The 23,505-nt window shown below is 48.3% G+C and overlaps 1 protein-coding gene across 1 annotated transcript in view; it reads right to left on the reverse strand.

Annotated features, from left to right (window-relative positions):
* LOC311120240 (transient receptor potential cation channel subfamily A member 1-like) overlaps positions 1 to 22,184 on the reverse strand; it is a gene marked incomplete at both ends in the record, with an annotated part of 81,016 nt that extends 58,832 nt beyond the window's left edge. Inside the window, 4 exons of the mRNA XM_084194858.1 lie at positions 5,603 to 5,710; positions 19,489 to 19,664; positions 20,225 to 20,387; positions 22,056 to 22,184. Of these exons, the coding sequence (XP_084050984.1) occupies positions 5,603 to 5,710; positions 19,489 to 19,664; positions 20,225 to 20,387; positions 22,056 to 22,184 (576 nt within the window). The remainder of the gene's footprint in view (positions 1 to 5,602; positions 5,711 to 19,488; positions 19,665 to 20,224; positions 20,388 to 22,055) is intronic.
* Between the last annotated feature and the right edge of the window lie 1,321 nt (positions 22,185 to 23,505).

Genomic DNA, 23,505 nt, shown 5'->3' on the forward strand with positions numbered 1-23,505 from the left:
AAGCATCAGCCAATTAAAATCGTCAGCATAGTTGCACGTGATCAAAGGCTACATGTTAGCTGTTCCCATTACATAACCTGGCACATTTAGCCCTATGCTAACCTCACCAGGTGGCAGTGATTATTTTGACCAAGACGCGCACCGACAGCAAGACTCATCCATCTCACCGAAGAAACCATCAGAGCGAGTGAAACAGCGCCCCTCTGTCTTAGTATGTGTAGCCCATGTATCTGATACTGTCTGGCCAAAAATAGTATGACATGTCATATGTCACACACAAACACGAATAAAGGAATCATTTCCATTAACAAATTCCATATCAGCCTATCAAATTCAAGGTTTACTTCTATTCCCCTTCACTTGGTCAGTCTCAAGTTTAGGGTGCCCATATTGCATGATCATTGCATTCTTGACTAGGCTACTTACTAACGTAATGTATGGACAAATATTATTTTCGCATACACGACAAAGTCCCACGTTTCTGCCTATCCATTTCACACACATTCGTGTGCTTTGACAGCAATAGAGATGTAGGAGGATTATACAACATAGAAGTTACATCGTAAAAAAAAAAAAAAAAGGTGAAATACCTGTAATTTAACTGCAGAAGAGCACACTATGTGAACTGAGTCAATCTAGCACCCACAGAATACATGTTGTGGGTATTTAATTCTGCTACATTGACTCAGATCATACAGTCAGCGGCTGAGTTATACTGTCGGTGGCGTTGAAGGAGGTGAATGAGGTGAGGCTGGAGCAGAGGTGAGGTCACAGGTGAGTTCTAGTAGCCAATGTGATGTGATGTCATCACCCCGAGACTTATAATAATAATAATATTCCATTTAGCGGACGCTTTTATCCAAAGCGACTTACGGTCATGTGTGCATACATTTTTACGTATGGGTGGTCCCGGGGATCGAACCCACTACCCTGGCGTTACAAGCGCCGTGCTCTACCAATTGAGCTACAGACTTGAAGTAGTGTCTCCTCCATGACTATTTACTAAGAGAGTTTTAATCTCATTATTTTTTGTAGCTGTCTATTTACCACCAAAACTGACGCTGGCACTAAGACCAAATTCAACGAGCTGTATAAGGCCATAAGCAAAAAAAGAAAATGCTCATCCAAAGGCGGTGCTCCTAGTGGCTGGTGATTTTAATGCAAGAAATCTGTCTTACCTCATTTCTACCAGCATGTCACTTGTGCAACTAAAAGGTGAAAAAAACTCTAGATCACCTTTACTCCACATGCGTACAAAGCTCTCCCTTCATTTGGCAAATCTGACCATAACTTTATCCTCCTGATTCCTGCTTACAAGCAAAAACTCAAACAGGAAGTACCGGTGAAGTGCTCAATACAGAAGTGGTCTGATGATGCGGAAGCTAAGCAAAACTGCTCCAGCTCCTTCAAGTTGGATGGGTTCCGCTGGTGTACAGCAATCTTTAAGTCATACCCAAGATTCTCATTTGGATTGAGGTCTGGGCTTTGACTAGGCCATTCCGAGATATTTAAATGTTTCCCCTTAAACCACTCGAGTGTGGTTTTAGCAGTATGCTTAAGGTCATTGTCCTGCTGGAAGGTGAACCTCCGTTCCAGTCTCAAATCTCTGGAAGACTGAAACAGGTTTCCCTCAAGAATTTCCCTGTCTTTAGCGCCATCCATCATTCCTTCAATTCTGACCAGTTTCCCAGTCCCTGCCCTTGAAAAATATCCCCACAGCATGATGCTGTCACCACAATGTTTCACTGTGGGGATGGTGTTCTCGGGGTGATGAGAGGTGTTGGGTTTGCGGCAGACATTTTCCTTGATGGCCAAAAAGCTCAATTTTGGACAGATACTCCAATCTCCGCTGTGGAGCTTTGCAGCTCCTTCAGGGTTATCTTTGGTCTCTGTTGCCTCTCTGATTAATGCCCTCCTTGCCTGGTCCATGAGTTTTGGTGGGCTGCCCTCTCTTGGCATGTTTGTTGTGGTGCCATATTCTTTCAATTTTTTAATAATAGATTAAATGGTACTCAATGGGATGTTCAAAGTTTCTGATATTTTTTTATAACCCAACCCTGATCTGTACTTCTCCACAACTTTTTCCCTGAGCTGTTTGGAGAGCTCCTTGGTCTTCATGTTGCCGCTTGCTTGGTGGTGCCCCTTGCTTAGTGGTGTTGCAGACTCTGGGGCCTTTCAGAACATGTGTATACAGTTGAAGTCAGAAGTTTACATACACTTAGGTTGGAGTCATTAAAACTTGTTTTTCAACCACTCCACAAGTTTCTTGTTAACAAACTATAGTTTTGGCAACTTGTGCATGACACAAGTAATTTTTCCAAGAATTGTTTACAGACAGATTATTTCACTTATAATTCACTGTATCACAATTCCAGTGGGTCAGAAGTTTATATACACTAAGGTGACTGTGACTTTCAACAGCTTGGAAAATTCCAGAAAATTATGTCATGGCTTTAGAAACTTCTGATAGGCTAATTGACATCATTTGAGTCAATTGGAGGTGTACCTGTGGATGTATTTCAAGGCCTACCTTCAAACTCAGTGCCTCTTTGCTTGACATCATGGGAAAATCTAAAGAAATCAGCCAAGACCTCAGAAAAATAGATGGCATCATGAGGAAGGAAAATGATGTGGATATATTGAAGCAACATCTCAAAACATCAGTTAAAGCTTGGTCGCAAATGGGTCTTCCAAATGGACAACGACCCCAAGCATACATCCAATGTTGTGGCAAAATGGCTTAAGGACAACAAAGTCAAGGTATTGGAGTGGTCATCACAAAGCCCTGACCTCAATCCTATAGAAAATGTGTGGGCAGAACTGAAAAAGTGTGTGCGAGCAAGGAGGCCTACAATCCTGACTCCGTTACACCAGCTCTGTCAGGAGGAATGGGCCAGAATTCACCCAACATATTTTGGGAAGCTTGTGGAAGGCTACCTGAAACGTTTGACCCAAGTTAAACAATTTAAAGGCAATGCTACCAAACACTAATTGAGTGTATGTAAACTTCTGACCCACTGGGAATGTGATGAAATAAATAAAAGCTGAAATAAATCATTCTCTCTACTATTATTCTGACATTTCACCTTCTTAAAATAAAGTGGTGATCCTAACTGACCTAAAACAGGTAATTTTTACTGGGATTAAATGTCAGGAATTGTGAAAAACAGAGTTTAAACGTATTTGGCTAAGGTGTATGTAAACTTCCGACTTCAACTGTATATACTGAGATCATGTGACAGATCATGTGACACTTAGATTGCACACAGGTGGACTTTATTTAACTAATTTTGTGACTTCTGAAGGTAATTGGTTGCACCAGATCTTATTTAGGTCTTCATAGCAAAGGGGGTGAATACATATGCACGCACCACTTTTCCGTAATTTTTTTTTTAGAATGTTTTGGAAGAAATTATGTTTTTCATTTCGCTTCACCAATTTGGACTATTTTGTGTATGTCCATTACATGAAATCCAAATAAAAATCAGTTTAAATTACAGGTTGCAATGCAACAACATAGGAAAAACGCCAAGGAGGATGAATACTTTTGCAAGGCACTGTATCTACCTCAATTACCTCGTATCCCTCCCTGCACATTGACTCAGTACTGGTACCCCCTGTATATAGCCAAGTTATCATGGACTCAGTACTGGTACCCCCTGTATATAGCCAAGTTATCATGGACTCAGTACTGGTACCCCCTGTATATAGCCAAGTTATCATGGACTCAGTACTGGTACCTCCTGTATATAGTCAAGTTATCATGGACTCAGTACTGGTACCCCCTGTATATAGCCAAGTTATCATGGACTCAGTACTGGTACCCTCTGTATATAGCCAAGTTATCGTTACTCATTGTGTATTTATTATAACTTGTATTATTATGTGTTTTACTTTTCTATTATTTCTCTATTTTCTTTCTCTCTGCGTTGTTGGGAAGGGCCCGTCAGTAAGCATTCCACTGTTGTTTACGAAGCATGTGACAAATAAAATGTGATTGTATCAATATTTTTATATTGTAAGCATCTCAGCTGTGGGAAGATCTCCTCTTGCAATGTTGTGCCGATTTGCTTCATTCTGCGACACTCACTGTCCTACTTCTTCTTCTGTGGTTAGCATGGCTACAGGTGTCATTTGATTAGGGTTTGCGTCCCGGCCCAGTCAGCCACACAGGGATATTAGGGTTTGCGTCCCGGCCGGCCAGCCATACAGGGATGGAACTCATACATTACAGAGCTACTTTGCAGCCCTGTAAAAGTGACACTTCACTTTGGTCACTTTCCAGGGATTCTTCTCTTGCCTCCATTATCCGTGCTCTACACTTTTGGCTACGGTGGATGTGAGATTATTTATGGCCCCATCACGCTAGCTCTGTGGTTATTTGCCGTGATAGCCAAATGTAACACTAGATCTGTGGTTATTTGCTATGCTAGCCAAATGTAACACTAGATCTGTGTTGTTATTTGCTGTGCTAGCCAAATGTACCACTAGATCTGTGGTTATTTGCTATGCTAGCAAAATGTACCACTAGCTCTGTGGTTATTTGCTATGCTAGCCAAATGTAACGCCACAAGAACAAACGGATGATAAACAGGAAATAAATGTTGTCTAATGATTGTATTTAGTGGAACTGGTAACAACAAGTCAATATAACTTGTTCCGTTTATTGGTTGGATCAAGAAATACGAACTTGTCATTTTGTGCTGGCTAGCCAGCTAACTAGCTAGCTAGCTAGCAATTATGGTGCGCTGCAGCGCTGGATGTTTACTCGGGGAACCTCTTGGTTGCGAATGCAGATAGAATGTGTTTTTGACAGTTGAAAGGTCTATGAAACCTTTTGTATCCCCCTTGGGGCAGGGTTTTCATTTGAGGAAAACACGCTCCACCGGTGGTCCTCGAGTCAAGTAGCGTAGCGCATATGTGACAAAGTAGATGATTATCAAAATGTATATAAAACGTTGTACAAGTACGTGTAGCTTACACGTCTATGTCATATAGCCTATAGTAGCGACAACTATTTATGTAGCAGTGCCAGTAGCCTGTGTGTCTGCAATAGAGACTCCAATAAGAAGCACCTCATTAAAATATATTTAAGGTTTTAAGGGTTATTTTCTCTTCACGACATGCTGACACAATAAATGTAATTCTACATTTCAAAGAAAAAAAAAAAAAACTGGGATTCAAACTTGCCGCAAACTGTGAAAACCATCAAGAGCCAGGCTCGCAATACTGAGGTAATCGTCCAGCTAAAAAAAATGATGCGCCGGTTGAGTAACTTTTGATTAGCAGACGGTGCTGTATGACTGCTGTTAAGAACGCGCTCATTGAAAAGTGTTCTATCGCGTCCAACTACGTAGACAAGTTTAATTTGCTGCTACAGAATTTGAACCGGATATAATCACGGCCACCTGGTGAAGTTAGCATAGGGCTAAATGTGCCAAGGTTATGTAATGGGAAAAGCTAACAATTTTAATTGGCTGACGGTTAAACTTAAACAAGTATGGCCCCAGCAAGTTTCAACTTGTAAAAATAATTATTTGTCATATTTACTGTATATTTGTACATGTACAGCCACTTACAGTATGTCACTGTGAATACTCACCAGTATGGAGAGAGCCTCGGTGTTATTGATAGAGCAGGCTAACGTGACGGGAGTGTTGCCCAGATCTCCTTCTATGTTAGACTCTGTCTTATAGTGGGACAACAGGAGCTACACACACACCCACACACACACACACACACACACACACACACACACACACACACACACACACACACACACACACACACACACATAAAGGAATAATGAAAACCTTATTAGATACAAATGAATTAATGAACAAATGAACAAATGAATGGATGGATTACATGTCAAGTCGCCAAGAGCAGCTGGGGAACAACAAGACAAAAACAGATAACGGAATAATGACGCCTTCTGTGACACATGAATACCTTTCCTTATCTCTCTCTGCTTCCTGCCACAGGGACAGCTGGTTTCCTTATCTCTCTCTGCTTCCTGCCACAGGGACAGCTGGTTTCCTTATCTCTCTCTGCTTCCTGCCACAGGGACAGCTGGTTTCCTTATCTCTCTCTGCTTCCTGCCACAGGGACAGCAGGTTTCCTTATCTCTCTCTGCTTCCTGCCACAGGGACAGCAAGTTTCCTTATCTCTCTCTGCTTCCTGCCACAGGGACAGCTGGTTTCCTTATCTCTCTCTGCTTCCTGCCACAGGGACAGCTGGTTTCCTTATCTCTCTCTGCTTCCTGCCACAGGGACAGCTGGTTTCCTTATCTCTCTCTGCTTCCTGCCACAGGGACAGCTGGTTTCCTTATCTCTCTCTGCTTCCTGCCACAGGGACAGCTGGTTTCCTTATCTCTCTCTTCTTCCTGCCACAGGGACAGCTGGTTTCCTTATCTCTCTCTGCTTCCTGCCACAGGGACAGCTGGTTTCCTTATCTCTCTCTGCTTCCTGCCACAGGGACAGCTGGTTTCCTTATCTCTCTCTTCTTCCTGCCACAGGGACAGCTGGTTTCCTTATCTCTCTCTGCTTCCTGCCACAGGGACAGCTGGTTTCCTTATCTCTCTCTGCTTCCTGCCACAGGGACAGCTGGTTTCCTTATCTCTCTCTGCTTCCTGCCACAGGGACAGCAGGTTTCCTTATCTCTCTCTTCTTCCTGCCACAGGGACAGCTGGTTTCCTTATCTCTCTCTTCTTCCTGCCACAGGGACAGCTGGTTTCCTTATCTCTCTCTGCTTCCTGCCACAGGGACAGCTGGTTTCCTTATCACGCTCTGCTTCCTGCCACAGGGACAGCTGGTTTCCTTATCACGCTCTGCTTCCTGCCACAGGGACAGCTGGTTTCCTTATCTCTCTCTGCTTCCTGCCACAGGGACAGCTGGTTTCCTTATCTCTCTCTGCTTCCTGCCACAGGGACAGCAGGTTTCCTTATCTCTCTCTGCTCTCTGCTTCCTGCCACAGGGACAGCTGGTGTTGTCCCCCCAGAACAGACAACAGAAAGGCTGACAAGATCCTAGAGTCAAGGGTTCTCAGGTTCAATAATCTTTAGCACCAGGCTTGGCTGTGGCTGAACCGTTTCTATTCAGGGTGCACCAGCCAGATGATCTAACCCTAGAGTGACTACATCATTTACACCCACACTCAGTCACCGACGTCCATCCACACCTCTGGGACACAACTGACACTCAGTCACCCACGTCCATCCACACCTCTGGGACACAACTGACACTCAGTCACCCACGTCCATCCACACCTCTGGGACACAACTGACTCTTAGCTTAAGGCTTAGGGTGACCAGGTTCTGTTCAAGATGCCTTCCCACTGGTCTCTCTGCAGGGTGATCCGATCGGTTACATTCATCCACCCATATCCATTCACATGGATCCATTCACGTCTTGGATCTATTGACCCTTGAGCCCTGGTAGCCACTGGGTTACCAGATGCCCCTGCCCCACCAGTTTCGGTTCAGAGGGACCTGGACACTCACCTCTACCAGACTGTTGAGTGTGTGGCTAACAGCCAGGTGTAGAGGAGACACAAGGACAGGTGCAGTAAAGTTGTGGGAAAGCAGTAGGTGTCTGGGAGGGTAAGGACAGCAGAGTAATAGTGTTTTCGGCTGGCGTTAAGCACGCAACGCACGCTCGTTTTGCATTTTTCGACCTGTTAAAGCCTTTTCAAACCCTAGCTTCGTATATGAGCTCCTTGTGCTGAGGTGGGAGGGGCAATATCTGAGGTGGGAGGGGTGGCAATATCTGAGGTGGGAGGGGTGGCAATATCTGAGGTGGGAGGGGTGGCAATATCTGAGGTGGGAGGAGTGGCAATATCTGAGGTGGGAGGGGCAATGTCTGAGGTGGGAGGGGTGGCAATATCTGAGGTGGGAGGGGTGGCAATATCTGAGGTGGGAGGGGTGGCAATATCTGAGGTGGGAGGGGCAATATCTGAGGTGGGAGGGGCAATGTCTGAGGTGGGAGGGGTGGCAATATCTGAGGTGGGAGGGGTGGCAATATCTGAGGTGGGAGGGGTGGCAATATCTGAGGTGGGAGGGGTGGCAATATCTGAGGTGGGAGGGGTGGAAATATCTGAGGTGGGAGGGGCAATGTCTGAGGTGGGAGGGGTGGCAATATCTGAGGTGGGAGGGGTGGCAATATCTGAGGTGGGAGGGGTGGAAATATCTGAGGTGGGAGGGGCAATGTCTGAGGTGGGAGGGGTGGAAATATCTGAGGTGGGAGGGGCAATATCTGAGGTGGGAGGGGTGGCAATATCTGAGGTGGGAGGGGTGGCAATATCTGAGGTGGGAGGGGTGGAAATATCTGAGGTGGGAGGGGCAATGTCTGAGGTGGGAGGGGTGGAAATATCTGAGGTGGGAGGGGTGGAAATATCTGAGGTGGGAGGGGCAATATCTGAGGTGGGAGGGGCAATATCTGAGGTGTGTCCTTAAAAACATGCGCCAAAGTGGCAATTTCAGGCAGTGCTGGTGGGGATAAAGTGCTGGTGGGGATATTTAAAGACAGACTGAAAGCTGAGCCCATATCCACAAAGCATCTCAGAGTAGAAAATTGATCGTAAGTAGGGCTGTTGTGGTGACCGTATTACCGCCACACGGGCAGTCATGTGACCGCAGTAAAATTCTCCTCTTACGCACTCTGGACATGCGTTGGTAGTATCCAACTGATAACGATCATCAGGTCGCTAATGGCCTGGTGCTCAGCGCTCTATTGTCCCTATAACCACTCTGACATCAATGCAAATCCAATCGAAAATCACATACAAACACTTATCATCAAAACAGTATCGTGCTTTTAAAACTCACCTCGCCGTGATTGATCAATTTGAAGAAAGAGAGTTCAACAACAGGTTGAAACTGAGTGTAAAACATGGTCTTTGTGGATGTTGTTTCAAAGTCTAACACAATGAAATGTACAGCACTTTCTAAGGTGATTATTAATTTAAAAAACACTAATGCATATGTATAGGCCTAATATATGAGCCTAAGCCAGAGACAAAATAACCTGAATTAAAATAATGATTGTGCCGTTTTACAATATATAGTGTCCTGCATATTACGCAATGCAGAAAAAACATCAAACAAAACTGATTTACATCATTGCAGCCTGGTCTCATAGACTAGACGTAACATAGTAAATGTCAATCTGGAACATCAAATTAGCATGATATGTTATGTTTGGTACGGTTCCATAAGACAGATTACTTAAGGCAACACCTGTAATAGAAAAATGCAGCGAGTCAGTGGTTCCTGCGCCTTATGCAATTGCTTTGGAGTTGCTAAAATCATGTTTGGATATTTCTATATGATCACTCAATAAATAATCTAGACAGTATCTATTGTCAAAATTCCGCTTTTAACAACCATCGTAATTGGTAACAAAAAAAAAAAAAAAAAAAAAAGGTAATGCATGCCAACATATTAGCCAATAACTAAGAGTAGGTAAAGTGATGGTGTCAGATGAAATTATATCAAAAGGTTTTACCATTGAAACATTTTATGTACAGTCACATTCACTGTGGTTGTCTGAAGCAACGCAGGCTAGAGGGTTCACAGCTGGCGATGCCTCATCGCGACTGGTTATTCCCCAATTTACAACAATGTCAATAAACATCATCACTATCTTTCCTTTACAGAACCTCAAACTGTCCTGATTACCAGCTGAGATATATTTTTATGAGTTGATTTTACTCCTGGCTCAGAGTTTGTCTGAGCAGTGTATTTATCATCATCCTAAAACCTACTCTGAGCTGGGAGTTTTTGTTGTTGTCTTGAAACAGGTTTTAAAAGGATTCCTAAGACCTTTTCAGAGATGCTTTGTGGATATGGGCCCTGGTCATATGGTGCTTTCAAGTCAACTGGGAACTCTGAAAAATACAAGGTCAAATCATGACGTCAGTGATCTTCAGGTCGGAAAGCTCTAGAAAGAGGCCCGGGTTGGAATTTCGAATTGGATGACCGTTCAAAACTATTTTTCCCAGTCGGAGCTCGTTTTTTCCCCGAGTTCCCAGTTGTCTTGAACGCACTGAAGTGGGAAGTCAGAGATTTCCAAGTTCCCAGTTCTGATTTCCCACTTGTTTGTTTTGAACATTATGCCTTGTTTACATCTTGATTTATTTCATCACGGAGGTGTAGTGTTTGTAAAGCAAAGATGGAGGACAGACTGTCTATGACATTTTCATTAAAGTCAGGATAAATATATTGTTTCAGGTGAAAAATAAAACATGTTTTGCTTAGTTACTTTTTCCTCAATTTGTTTCTCTAACTTTATAGCAAAGGCTAGGTTGAAGATATCATGGTAGCTATCAATCAATCAATCAATTTTATTTTATATAGCCCTTCTTACATCAGCTAATATCTCGAAGTGCTGTACAGAAACCCAGCCTAAAACCCCAAACAGCTAGTAATGCAGGTGTAGAAGCACGGTGGCTAGGAAAAACTCCCTAGAAAGGCAAAACCTAGGAAGAAACCTAGAGAGGAACCAGGCTATGAGGGGTGGCCAGTCCTCTTCTGGCTGTGCCGGGTGGAGATTATAACAGAACCATGCCAAGATGTTCAAAAATGTTCATAAGTGACAAGCATGGTCAAATAATAATCAGGAATAAATCTCAGTTGGCTTTTCATAGCCGATCATTAAGAGTTGAAAACAGCAGGTCTGGGACAGGTAGGGGTTCCATAACCGCAGGCAGAACAGTTGAAACTGGAATAGCAGCAAGGCCAGGCGGACTGGGGACAGCAAGGAGTCACCACGGCCGGTAGTCCCGACGTATGGTCCTAGGGCTCAGGTCTCTCAGTTGGCTTTTCATAGCCGATCATTAAGAGTTGAAAACAGCAGGTCTGGGACAGGTAGGGGTTTCGTAGCCGCAGGCAGAACAGTTGAAACTGGAATAGCAGCAAGGCCAGGCGGACTGGGGACAGCAAGGTGTCATCATGCCCGGTAGTCCTGACGTATGGTCCTAGGGCTCAGGTTCTCAGAGAGAAAGAGAGAACGAGAGAATTAGAGAGAGCATACTTAAATTCACACAGGACACTGGATAAGACAGGAGAAGTACTCCAGGTATAACCAACTAACCCCAGCCCCCCGACACATAAACTACTGCAGCATAAATACTGGAGGCTGAGACAGGAGCGGTCCGGAGACACTGTGGCCCCATCCGAAGAAACCCCCGGACAGGGCCAAACAGGAAGGATATAACCCCACCCACTCCGCCAAAGCACAGCCCCCGCACCACTAGAGGGATATCCCCAACCACCAACTTACAATCCTGAGACAAGGCCGAGTATAGCCCACAGAGGTCTCCACCACAGCACAAACCAAGGGGGGGGCGTCAACCCAGACAGGAAGATCACGTCAGTAACTCAACCCACTCAAGTGACGCACCCCTCCCAGGGACGGCATGAAAGAGCACCAGCAAGCCAGTGACTCAGCCCCTGCAACAGGGTTAGAGGCAGAGAACCCCAGTGGAGAGGGGAACCGGCCTGGCAGAGACAGCAAGGGCTGTTCGTTGCTCCAGCCTTTCCGTTCACCTTCACACTCCTGGGCCAGACTACACTCAATCATATGACCTACTGAAGAGATAAGTCTTCAGTAAAGACTTAAAGGTTGAGACCGAGTCTGCGTCTCTCACATGGGTAGGCAGACTGTTCCATAAAAATGGAGATCTATAGGAGAAAGCCCTGCCTCCCGCTGTTTGCTTAGAAATTCTAGGGACAATTAGGAGGCCTGCGTCTTGTGACCGTAGCGTACGTATTGGTATGTACGGCAGGACCAACTCGGAAAGATAGGTAGGAGCAAGCCCATGTAACGCTTTATAGGTTAACAGTAAAACCTTGAAATCAGCCCTTGCCTTAACAGGAAGCCAGTGTAGGGAAGCTAGCACTGGAGTAATATGATCAAATTTCTTGGTTCTAGTCAGGATTCTAGCAGCCGTATTTAGCACTAACTGAAGTTTATTTAGTGCTTTATCCGGGTAGCCGGAAAATAGAGCATTGCAGTAGTCTAACCTAGAAGTAACAAATGCATGGATTAATTTTTCTGCATCATTTTTGGACAGAAAATTTCTGATTTTTGCAATGTTACGTAGATGGAAAAAAGCTGTCCTTGAAACAGTCTTGATATGTTCGTCAAAAGAGAGATCAGGGTCAAGAGTAACGCCTAGGTCCTTCACAGTTTTATTTGAGACGACTTTACAACCATCAAGATTAATTGTCAGATTTAACAGAAGATCTCTTTGTTTCTTGGGACCTAGAACAAGCATCTCTGTTTTGTCCGAGTTTAAAAGTAAAAAGTTTTCAGCCATCCACTTCCTTATGTCTGAAACACAGGCTTCTAGCGAGGGCAATTTTGGGGCTTCACCATGCTTCTGTCACACCCTGGTTCTGGGACTCATTATTGTTGAGCCAGGGTGTGTGCAGTCTATGTGTTTATGTTCTATGTTGGGTGTCTAGGTTGTTGTTTTCTATGTTTGGTCAATGACTCCCAATCGGAGGTAACGAGTGTCAGCTGTCGGCTCGTTATCTCTGATTGGGAGCCATATTTATTCTGATTGTTTTCCTGTGGGTATTGTGGGTTTTTGTTTCCGTTTCGGTCAGTGTACCGTGGACTTCATGTGAGTCGTCTTTTGTTTTGTATTACGTGCTTTACTCTATTAAAGTCATGTTTCTTGGACACGCTGCGCCTTGGTCTTACTTAGACGACATCGACCCGCGTGACAGAAAAACCCACCTGAAAAGGACCAAGCGGCGTGTCAAGCGGCAACAGGAGCCACCTACACAGGATTTATATCCACCCATAAAGGATTCTTGGACATGGGAGGAGATTCTGGATGGTAAGGGGCCTTGGGCACAACCGGGAGAATATCGCCGTCCTCGTGAAGAGCTGGAGGCAGCTAAAGCCGAGAGGCGGCGATATGAGGAGGCAGCACGGAGGCAAGACTGGAAGCCTGTGGGTACTACCCAAGAATTTCTTGGGGGGGGGCTAAGAGGGAGTGTGGCGAAGTCAGGTAGGAGACCTGCGCCTACTCCCTGGACTGACCGTGGAGAGCGAGAGTACGGGCAGACACCGTGTTACGCAGTAGAGCGCATGGTGTCTCCTGTACGCAGGCATAGCCCGGTTCGGTACATTCCAGCTCCACGTATCGGCCGGGCTAGATTGAGCATTGAGCCGGATGTCATGAAGCCGGCCCCACGCATCAGTCCACCAGTGCGTCTTCTCGGGCCGGCGTACATGGCACCAGCCTTGCGCATGGTGTTCCCGGTTCGCCCACATAGGCCGGTGCGGGTTATTCCACCTCCCCGTACTGGTCGGGCGACGGGGAGCATCAAGCCGGGTAAGGTTGGGCAGGCTCAGTGCTCAAGGGGGCCAGTACGCCTGCACGGTCCGGTATTTCCGGCGCCACCTCCCCGCTCCAGCCCAGTACCACCAGTACCTACACCACGCACCAGGTTTCCAGTGCGTCTTCAGAGCCCTGTGTCTCCTCCACGCACTGGCTCTATGGTGCGTGTCTCCAGCCCTTTACCACCAGTGCAGACACCACGCACCAAGCCTCCTGTGTGTCCCCAGAGTCCTGTGCGTCCTGTTGTTGCTCTCCGCACTAGCCCTGAGATGCGTGTCCTCAGCCTGGTACCTCCAGTTCCGGCACCACGCATCAGGCCTACGGTGCGTCCCCAGGGCCAAGCATGCCCTGTTGCTGCTTCCCGCACTAGCCCTGAGATGCGTGTCCTCAGCCCGGTACCTCCAGTTCCGGCACCACGCATCAGGCCTACGGTGCGTCCCCAGGGCCAAGCATGCCCTGTTGCTTCTCCCCGCACTAGCCCTGAGATGCGTGTCCTCAGCCCGGTACCTCCTGTTCCGGCACCACGCACCAGGCCTACGATGCGCCTCAGACGGCCAGAGTCTGCCGTCTGCCCAACGGGGCCTGAACTGTCCGTCTGCCCAACGCCGTCTGAACTGTCCGTCTGCCCAACGGCGCCTGAACTGCCCGTCTGCCCAACGCCGTCTGAACTGTCCGTCTGCCAAGCGCCGCAGGAACTGCCCGTCTGTACTGAGCCTGCAAAGCCGCCCGTCTGCCATGAGCCTTCAGAGCCGTCCGCCAGACCGGAGCCGCTAGAGCTCTCCGCCAGACAGGAGCAGCCAGAGCCTTCCGCCAGACAGGAGCAGCCAGAGCCTTCCGCCAGACAGGATCAGCCAGAGCCTTCCGCCAGACAGGATCAGCCAGAGCCTTCCGCCAGACAGGATCAGCCAGAGCCCTCCGCCAGACAGGATCAGCCAGAGCCCTCCGCCAGACAGGATCAGCCAGAGCCTTCCGCCAGACAGGATCAGCCAGAGCCTTCTGCCAGACAGGATCAGCCAGAGCCTTCTGCCAGACAGGATCAGCCAGAGCCTTCTGCCAGACAGGATCAGCCAGAGCCTTCCGCCAGACAGGATCAGCCAGAGCCTTCCGCCAGACAGGATCAGCCAGAGCCTTCCGCCAGACAGGATCAGCCAGAGCCTTCCGCCAGACAGGATCAGCCAGAGCCTTCCGCCAGCCAGGATCCGCCAGAGCCGCCCAGCCAGGATCCGCCAGAGCCGTCCAGCCAGGATCCGCCATTCAGTCCGGTGCTGCCCCTCAGGCAGGTGCTGCCCCTTAGTCAGGTACTGTCCCTTAGTCCGGTGCTGCCCCTTTGTCCGGTGCTGCCCGTTAGTCCGGTGCCGCCCCTTAATCCAGTGGGGTTTAGTTGGGGGGTGGTCATATGGAAGAGGCTAGGGAAGCGGGTGGTGACTAAGGTGGGGTGGGGACCACGACCAGGGCCAGAACCACCACCGTGGACAGACGCCCACCCAGACCCTCCCCGAGACTGTATGCTGGTGCGCCCGGAGTGCGCGCCTTTAGGGGGGGGTACTGTCACACCCTGGTTCTGGGACTCATTATTGTTGAGCCAGGGTGTGTGCAGTCTATGTGTTTATGTTCTATGTTGGGTGTCTAGGTTGTTGTTTTCTATGTTTGGTCAATGACTCCCAATCGGAGGTAACGAGTGTCAGCTGTCGGCTCGTTATCTCTGATTGGGAGCCATATTTATTCTGATTGTTTTCCTGTGGGTATTGTGGGTTTTTGTTTCCGTTTCGGTCAGTGTACCGTGGACTTCATGTGAGTCGTCTTTTGTTTTGTATTACGTGCTTTACTCTATTAAAGTCATGTTTCTTGGACACGCTGCGCCTTGGTCTTACTTAGACGACATCGACCCGCGTGACAGCTTCATTGAAATGTACAGCTGTGTGTCATCCGCATAGCAGTGAAAGTTAACATTATGTTTTCGAATAACATCCCCAAGAGGTAAAATATATAGTGAAAACAATAGTGGTCCTAAAACGGAACCTTGAGGAACACCGAAATGTACAGTTGATTTGTCGGAGGACAGACCATTCACAGAGACAAACTGATATCTTTCCGACAGGTAGGATCTAAACCAGGCCAGAACTTGTCCGTGTAGACCAATTTGGGTTTCCAGTCTCTCCAAAAGAATGTGGTGATCGATGGTGTCAAAGGCAGCACTAAGGTCTAGTAGCACGAGGACAGATGCAGAGCCTCGGTCTGACGCCATTAAAAGGTAATTTACCACCTTCACAAGTGCAGTCTCAGTGCTATGATGGGGTCTAAAACCAGACTGAAGCATTTCGTATACATTGTTTGTCTTCAGAAAGGCAGTGAGTTGCTGCGCAACAGCTTTTTCTAAAATTTTTGAGAGGAATGGAAGATTCGATATAGGCCGATAGTTTTTTATATTTTCCGGGTCAAGGTTTGGCTTTTTCAAGAGAGGCTTTATCACTGCCACTTTTAGTGAGTTTGGTACACATCCGGTGGATAGAGAGCTGTTTATTATGTTCAACATAGGAGGGCCAAGCACAGGAAGCAGCTCCTTCAGCAGTTTAGTAGGAATAGGATCCAGTATGCAGCTTGAAGGTTTAGAGGCCATGATTATTTTCATCATTGTGTCAAGAGATATAGTACTAAAACACTTAAGTGTCTCTCCCGATCCCAGGCCCTCGCAGAGCTGTGCAGATCCAGGACAGCTAAGCCCTGGAGGAATACGCAGATTCAAAGAGGAGTCCGTAATTTGCTTTCTAATGGTCATGATCTTTTCCTCAAAGAAGTTCATGAATTTATCACTGCTGAAGTGAAAGCCATCCTCTCTTGGGGAATGCTGCTTTTTAGTTAGCTTTGCAACAGTATCAAAAAGAAATTTTGGATTGTTCTTATTTTCCTCGATTAAGTTGGAAAAGTAGGATGATCGAGCAGCAGTGAGGGCTCTTCGGTACTGCACGGTACTGTCTTTCCAAGCTAGTCGGAAGACTTCCAGTTTGGTGTGGCGCCATTTCCGTTCCAATTTCCTGGAAGCTTGCTTCAAAGCTCGGGTATTTTCTGTATACCAGGGAGCTAGTTTCTTATGACAAATGTTTTTCGTTTTTAGGGGTGCAACTGCATCTAGGGTATTGCGCAAGGTTAAATTGAGTTCCTCAGTTAAGTGGTTAACTGATTTTTGTCCTCTGACGTCCTTGGGTAGGCAGAAGGAGTCTGGAAGGGCATCAATGAATTTTTGTGTTGTCTGAGAATTTATAGCACGACTTTTGATGCTCCTTGGTTGGGGTCTGAGCAGATTATTTGTTGCGATTGCAAACGTAATAAAATGGTGGTCCGATAGTCCAGGATTTTGTGGAAAAACATTAAGATCTACAACATTTATTCCATGGGACAAAACTAGGTCCAGAGTATGACTGTGGCAGTGAGTAGGTCCAGAGACATGTTGGACAAAACCCACTGAGTCGATAATGGCTCCGAAAGACTTTTGGAGTGGGTCTGTGGACTTCTCCATGTGAATATTAAAATCACCAAAAATTAGAATATGATCTGCTATGACTACAAGGTCTGATAGGAATTCAGGAAACTCAGAGAGGAACGCTGTATATGACCCAGGAGGCCTGTAAACAGTAGCTATAAAAAGTGATTGAGTAGGCTGCATAGATTTCATGACTAGAAGCTCAAAAGATGAAAACGCCATTTTTTTTTTTGTAAATTGAAATTTGCTATCGTAAATGTTAGCAACACCTCCGCCTTTGCGGGATGCACGGGGAATATGGTCACTAGTGTAACCAGGAGGTGAGGCCTCATTTAACACAGCAAATTCATCAGGCTTAAGCCATGTTTCAGTCAGGCCAATCACATCAAGATTATGATCAGTGATTAGTTCATTGACTATGACTGCCTTTGAAGTGAGGGATCTAACATTAAGTAACCCTATTTTGAGATGTGAGGTATCACGATCTCTTTCAATAATGGCAGGAATGGAGGAGGTCTTTATCCTAATAAGATTGCTAGGGTGAACACCGCCATGTTTAGTTTTGCCCAACCTAGATCGAGGCACAGACACAGTCTCAATGGGTATGGCTGAGCTGACTACACTGACTGTGCTATTGGCAGACTCCACTAAGCTGGCAGGTTGGCTAACAGCCTGCTGCCTGGCCTGCACCCTATTTCACTGTGGGGCTAGAGGAGTTAGAGCCCTATCTATGTTGGTAGATAAGAGGAGAGCACCCCTCCAGCTAGGATGGAGTCCGTCACTCCTCAGCAGGTCAGGCTTGGTCCTGTTTGTGGGTGAGTCCCAGAAAGAGGGCCAATTATCCACAAATGTTATCTTTTGGGAGGGGCAGAAAACAGTTTTCAACCAGCGATTAAGTGCTGAGACTCTGCTGTAGAGCTCGTCACTTCCCCTAACTGGGAGGGGGCCAGAGACAATTACTCGATGCCGACACATCTTTCTAGCTGATTTACACGCTGAAGCTATGTTGCACTTGGTGACCTCTGACTGTTTCATCCTAACTATCGACCTCCATCTAATAATTATCATCAAAAACAAACATCATTATCATCACAATAAACTTAAATGGGAGGCAACAGCCAATGTGTATTATTTAACATTATTATTAAAATCAGTGGCGTGTATTCATGGATGCCAAGGGAAGCCAGGCTTCCTCCAAAAAAATGTCCCCCCCAAAAATAAAAACACATACAAATAATGGTCATTTCGTCTCTCTGTATTTCATACATTTCCTTCAATTTGCAAGAGGCTGAATGTGTCTCACCGGGGAAAGCATCCGAGCGAACGAAACAGCGCCCCCTTCTGTCTCAGTATGTGTAGCCCATCTGTTTGATTCAATAATAGCCAATCAGCGTTGAGCTAAACTGAGTGAGCGCAACTGTGAATGGTCGTGGTGCACCAATAAAAAGTGTCAAGGGAAGGCAATTTTGGATTTTGGATTCACTGCCATCATATTACATCAGAAGCCAAATGTCATTGACAGACATTTTTTTGAATTGTTGCATCTTGTTGTGTCATTGTCCTCCGGTGGCTAGCTAGCTAGCTAAAATGGCAATAGGGATTTGGACTTGGCCCCTGGCATGCACGCACACACAGACGCACACACAGACGCACACACGCACACACAGACACACAGACGCACACACACACAGACACACACACACACACACACACAGACACACACACACACACAGACACAAACACACACTCACACACACTCACACACACTCAGACACACACACACACACACACACACAGACACAAACACACACTCACACACACTCACACACACTCAGACACACACACACACACACACACACACACACACACACACACACACACACACACACACACACACACACACAGACACACAGAGACACAAACACACACTCACACACACTCAGACACACACACACACACACACACACACACACACACACACACACACACACACACACACACACACACTCTCACACACACACACACACACACACACACACACACTCACACACACACACACACACTCACACACACACACACACACACACAGAGCAATCAGTAGGCTACCAAGGACAGCACACATCACATTTCGCTAACGTTGATTGGACTAAATCATTTCTGGTATCTTTCACTTATCACTGTATTAGACTAAGCATAGCTGATTAGATGATGTTGAAATGTTGAACTTGAAATGGTGCTGGAATAGTGGAGGCAGCTCCTGTTTTTCTTTGCGACTTGCGGTAACTCTCTGTGTTTCTAAATCAGTAGTTGTTAAGTATTCCGAAAATGTCTCCAACAACCAGATGTAGGAGAGACCCAAGGCTGTTCAGGACAAGAGAGGGGTTACAGGGGGGAGCTAAGGGTCACGGTGTCTCACCTCGACCAGGTGGTTGTGTGAGAGACACAAGACACAAGGGCAGGTACAGTATGGGCCGTAGTAAAGCAGTATGGGCCGTAGTAAAGCAGTATGGGTCGTGGTAAAGCAGTATGGGTCGTGATAAAGCAGTATGGGTCGTGGTAAAGCAGTACGGGTCGTGATAAAGCAGTACGGGTCGTGGTAAAGCAGTAGGGTTTTGGTTGGGGTCGATAAGGGCCAAGTAAGGCTCACGGTGTCTCACCTCAACCAGGTGGTTGTGATGGTGGCTGACCGCCAGGTGTAGCGGAGACATCAGGGCCTTGTTGAGGACGTTGGGTTCGGCCCCCAGCTCTAACAGAGCCCTGCAGCTCTCTGACTGGTTCCTCTCCACAGCCCAGTGCAGCGGCATAGACCCCTCGTCATCGTACAGGCTCCCCTCTGGGGAGAGAAGACAGAGGAAGGACGTCATCGGACAAACAGACACACACAAACACACACGCACAATGACCGTTCACACACAAACACACACGTACAATGACCATGCACACACAAACACGCACGCACAATGACCGTGCACACACAAACACGCACGCACAATGACCGTGCACACACAAACACACACGCACAATGACCGTGCACACACAAACACACACGCACAATGACCGTGCACACACAAACACGCACGCACAATGACCGTGCACACACTAACACACACGCACAATGACCGTGCACACACACACACACACACACACACACACACACACACACACACACACACACACACACACACACAAACTCACACACACAAAAAAAAGTAAGCAGAGGAAAAGGATATGCAATATTATAAAAATACAAAATCTAAAAGAACTCATTTGAACAACCATGTTATAGGGTGAATCCTATGGGCCCTGGTCAAAAAGTAGTGCACTATATAGGGAACAGGGTGTCATTTGGGATGTAGACCTCTGGAATGACTTGGCGCTGAGCGGGAGCCTCACCACCTCTGTGTGTGTTGCTGCAGATGAACCTGATAACAGGGATGTTTCCTGCACCAGCAGCGTGGTGGAGCAGGGAGCCACCGGAGTCATCCTGTTCCCTCAGTACCGCTGGGTTCCTCCTCACCAACGCCTCCAGCTGGGGCACATCGCCCCCCCGGGCCAACTGGACATAGGGGACGGATGGGGACAGAGGTAAGGAAAGGGTTAATCCCATTTCCCTTTCAGTCAATTAAACTGAAAACATTTGTAAATACATTGACATCACATTGTATGTTACTGCACGTCTACCAATCAGATCCTAACCCCTCGTATAGACAGGCATTGAGGACAACAGGATATTGGAATGGAAAAGTTCAGTTTCCTTCCTGAATAGGCAGTGAACCTTGGAAAATACTGAGTAAAGCAAAACAGCAGAATAAAGAGATAACATAACCAACGTGGCCCGACCTTGTTCTGGGTCATGGGGGGGGTGTGGCCTGTGTATTCATGTTTAGTGAGGCTTGAGGGGATGGGGTTAAACTGTAGATGACCAATTATGTACAAACAGAGGTGATAGGGTTGTAGATGACGTATTATGTACAACCATTTCTGTTCTGTAAATGTTTAGAAACAGTGCCATCCTACTTTATCCCCTCACCCTCCCACTCCCCTAACCTCCCCCCCCCCCTCCTCTCCCACTCCCCTCCCACTCCCCTAACCTCCCCTTCCCCTCCCCTCCCCTCCCACTCCCCTAACCTCCCCCTCCCCTCCCCTCCCACTCCCCTAACCCCCCCCTCCCCTCCCCTCCCACTCCCCTAACCTCCCCTTCCCCTCCCCTCCCCTCCCACTCCCCTAACTTCCCCCTCCCCTATCCTCCCCCTCCCCCTCCCACTCCCCTAACCTCCCCTTCCCCTCCCCTCCCCTCCCACTCCCCTAACCTCCCCTTCCCCTCCTCTCCCACTCCCCCCCTCCTCTCCCCCTCCCCTCCCCTCCCACTCCCCTCCCCTCCTAACTCCCCCTCCCCTCCCCTCCCCTCCCCTCCCCTCCCCTCCCCTCCCCTCCCCTCCCCTCCCCCTCCCCTCCCTTCCCCCTCCCCTAACTTCCCCCTCCCCTAACCTCCCCTCCCACTCCCCTAACTTCCCCCTCCCCTAACCTCCCCCTCCCCTCCCCTCCCACTCCCCTAACTTCCCACTCCCCTAACCTCCCCTTCCCACTCCCCTAACCTCCCCCTCCCCTCCCCCTCCCACTCCCCTAACCTCCCCTTCCCCTCCCCTCCCACTCCCCTAACTTCCCCCTCCCCTAACCTCCCCCACCCACTCCCCTCCCACTCCCCTAACTTCCCCCTCCCCCCCTCCTCTCCACTCCCCTAACTTCCCCCTCCCCTAACCTCCCCCTCCCACTCCCCTAACCTCCCCCTCCCACTCCCCTAACCTCCCCCTCCCCTCCCCTCCCCTCCCACTCCCCCTAACCTCCCCTTCCCCTCCCCTCCCCTCCCACTCCCCTAACTTCCCCCTCCCCTAACCTCCCCCTCCCACTCCCCTAACCTCCCCCTCCCCTCCCCCTCCCACTCCCCTAACCTCCCCTTCCCCTCCCCTCCCACTCCCCTAACTTCCCCCTCCCCTAACCTCCCCCTCCCACTCCCCTCCCACTCCCCTAACTTCCCCCTCCCCCCCTCCTCTCCCACTCCCCTAACTTCCCCCTCCCCCCCTCCCCTCCCACTCCCCTAACTTCCCCCTCCCCCCCTCCTCTCCCACTCCCTCCCACTCCCCTCCCCTTTTGTGACCCTTGACAAGCCAAAGATACATTTCATATTTTAAATTGTCATTTAAATTAACAATAAACTTGTACTAACCTCAAACAGGTCAATAGACGCCAGCGTGATGTCTGTTTTTGCAGTGAGTTGGTGAGATCTTGTTGCGTCATCATCAATCACACACTTGTAGGAACTGTTCTGCCGTGCCGCTTCCTTGGTGAGCTGCATTGGGGGACCCTTTTAGAGGTTGCACAATCCAATGGCAGAAACAATCACTGAATGGAAGAAGGATAGAGTGACGTCAGCAACACACACACACACACATGTACGCACACCCAGGATAACACACATACACACACTCCTCCAGTAAGATTACCCTGCAACAGATTCCATAACAGACCTTAAAAGATCCCAATGTAATCCCCATAAAAATACACATTTCCCTCACACACAAAATATGTACATTCTTTGTGAAAGAAACAGCTTTTGTTGACAGCTTTTGTCCTGTGTTGACCCTTTAAGCCGGAAGGAGGAAGGATGCCCTCTAAGTCTCAATATGGGATGTGAATTGAAGGGATTGCTGGGACTTGCCCTTTGAAGACAGAGGGCATCTGGGTCCATGGAGGTTAAAGCTCCTCTGTTGAGGAAAGCAATTATGTTTTCCTCAGCTGAGGGGCAGCTTGCTGTGTGTGACTGTATGTCCCATGTGTCCCTCTAATTGTGCTGGGGTGAGGAGGGTTAGGAGAGGGGTGAGGAGAGGTGAGGGGAGGTGAGGAGGGGGTGATGTAGGGAGGAGAGGGGTGAGGAGAGGGTGAGGAGGGTTGATGTGGGGAGGAGAGGGTGAGGGGATGTGAGGAGGGGTGATGTGGGGAGGAGAGGGGTGAGGGGAGGTGAGGAGGGGTGATGTGGAGAGAGGGGGGGGGTGAGGGGAGGTGATGTGGGGAAGAGTGGGTGAGGGGAGGTGAGGAGGGGGTGGGAGAGGGTGAGGGGAGGTGATGTGGGGAAGAGAGGGAGAGGGGAGGTGAGGAGGGGTGGGGGAGGGTGAGGGGAGGTGAGGAGGGGTGGGTGAGGGTAAGGGGAGGTGAGGAGGGGTGATGTGGAGAGAGGGGGGGGTGAGGGGAGGTGATGTGGGGAAGAGAGGGTGAGGGGAGGTGAGGAGGGGGTGGGAGAGGGTGAGGGGAGGTGATGTGGGGAAGAGAGAGGGTGAGGGGAGGTGAGGAGGGGTGGGGGAGGGTGAGGGGAGGTGAGGAGGGGTGGGGGAGGGTGAGGGGAGGTGAGGAAGAGAGAGGGGTGGTGGAGGGAGGTGAGAAGGGGGTGATGAGGAGAGAGGGGAGGTGAGGAGGGGGTGGTGAGGAGAGAGGGGAGGTGAGGAGGGGGTGGTGAGGAGAGAGGGGAGGTGAGATGAGGAGGGGGTGGTGAGGAGAGAGGGGAGGTGAGGTGAGGAGGGGGTGGTGAGGGGAGGTGAGGAGGGGGTGGTGAGGAGAGAGGCCTTGTATTATCTCCTTGAATGTAATCCAAGACCAAGCTACTCTACTGGATTATATTGGTG

This window comes from Coregonus lavaretus (assembly GCF_964263955.1).
Source record: "Coregonus lavaretus genome assembly, contig: HAP1_SCAFFOLD_667, whole genome shotgun sequence".
NCBI lineage: Eukaryota > Metazoa > Chordata > Actinopteri > Salmoniformes > Salmonidae > Coregonus > Coregonus lavaretus.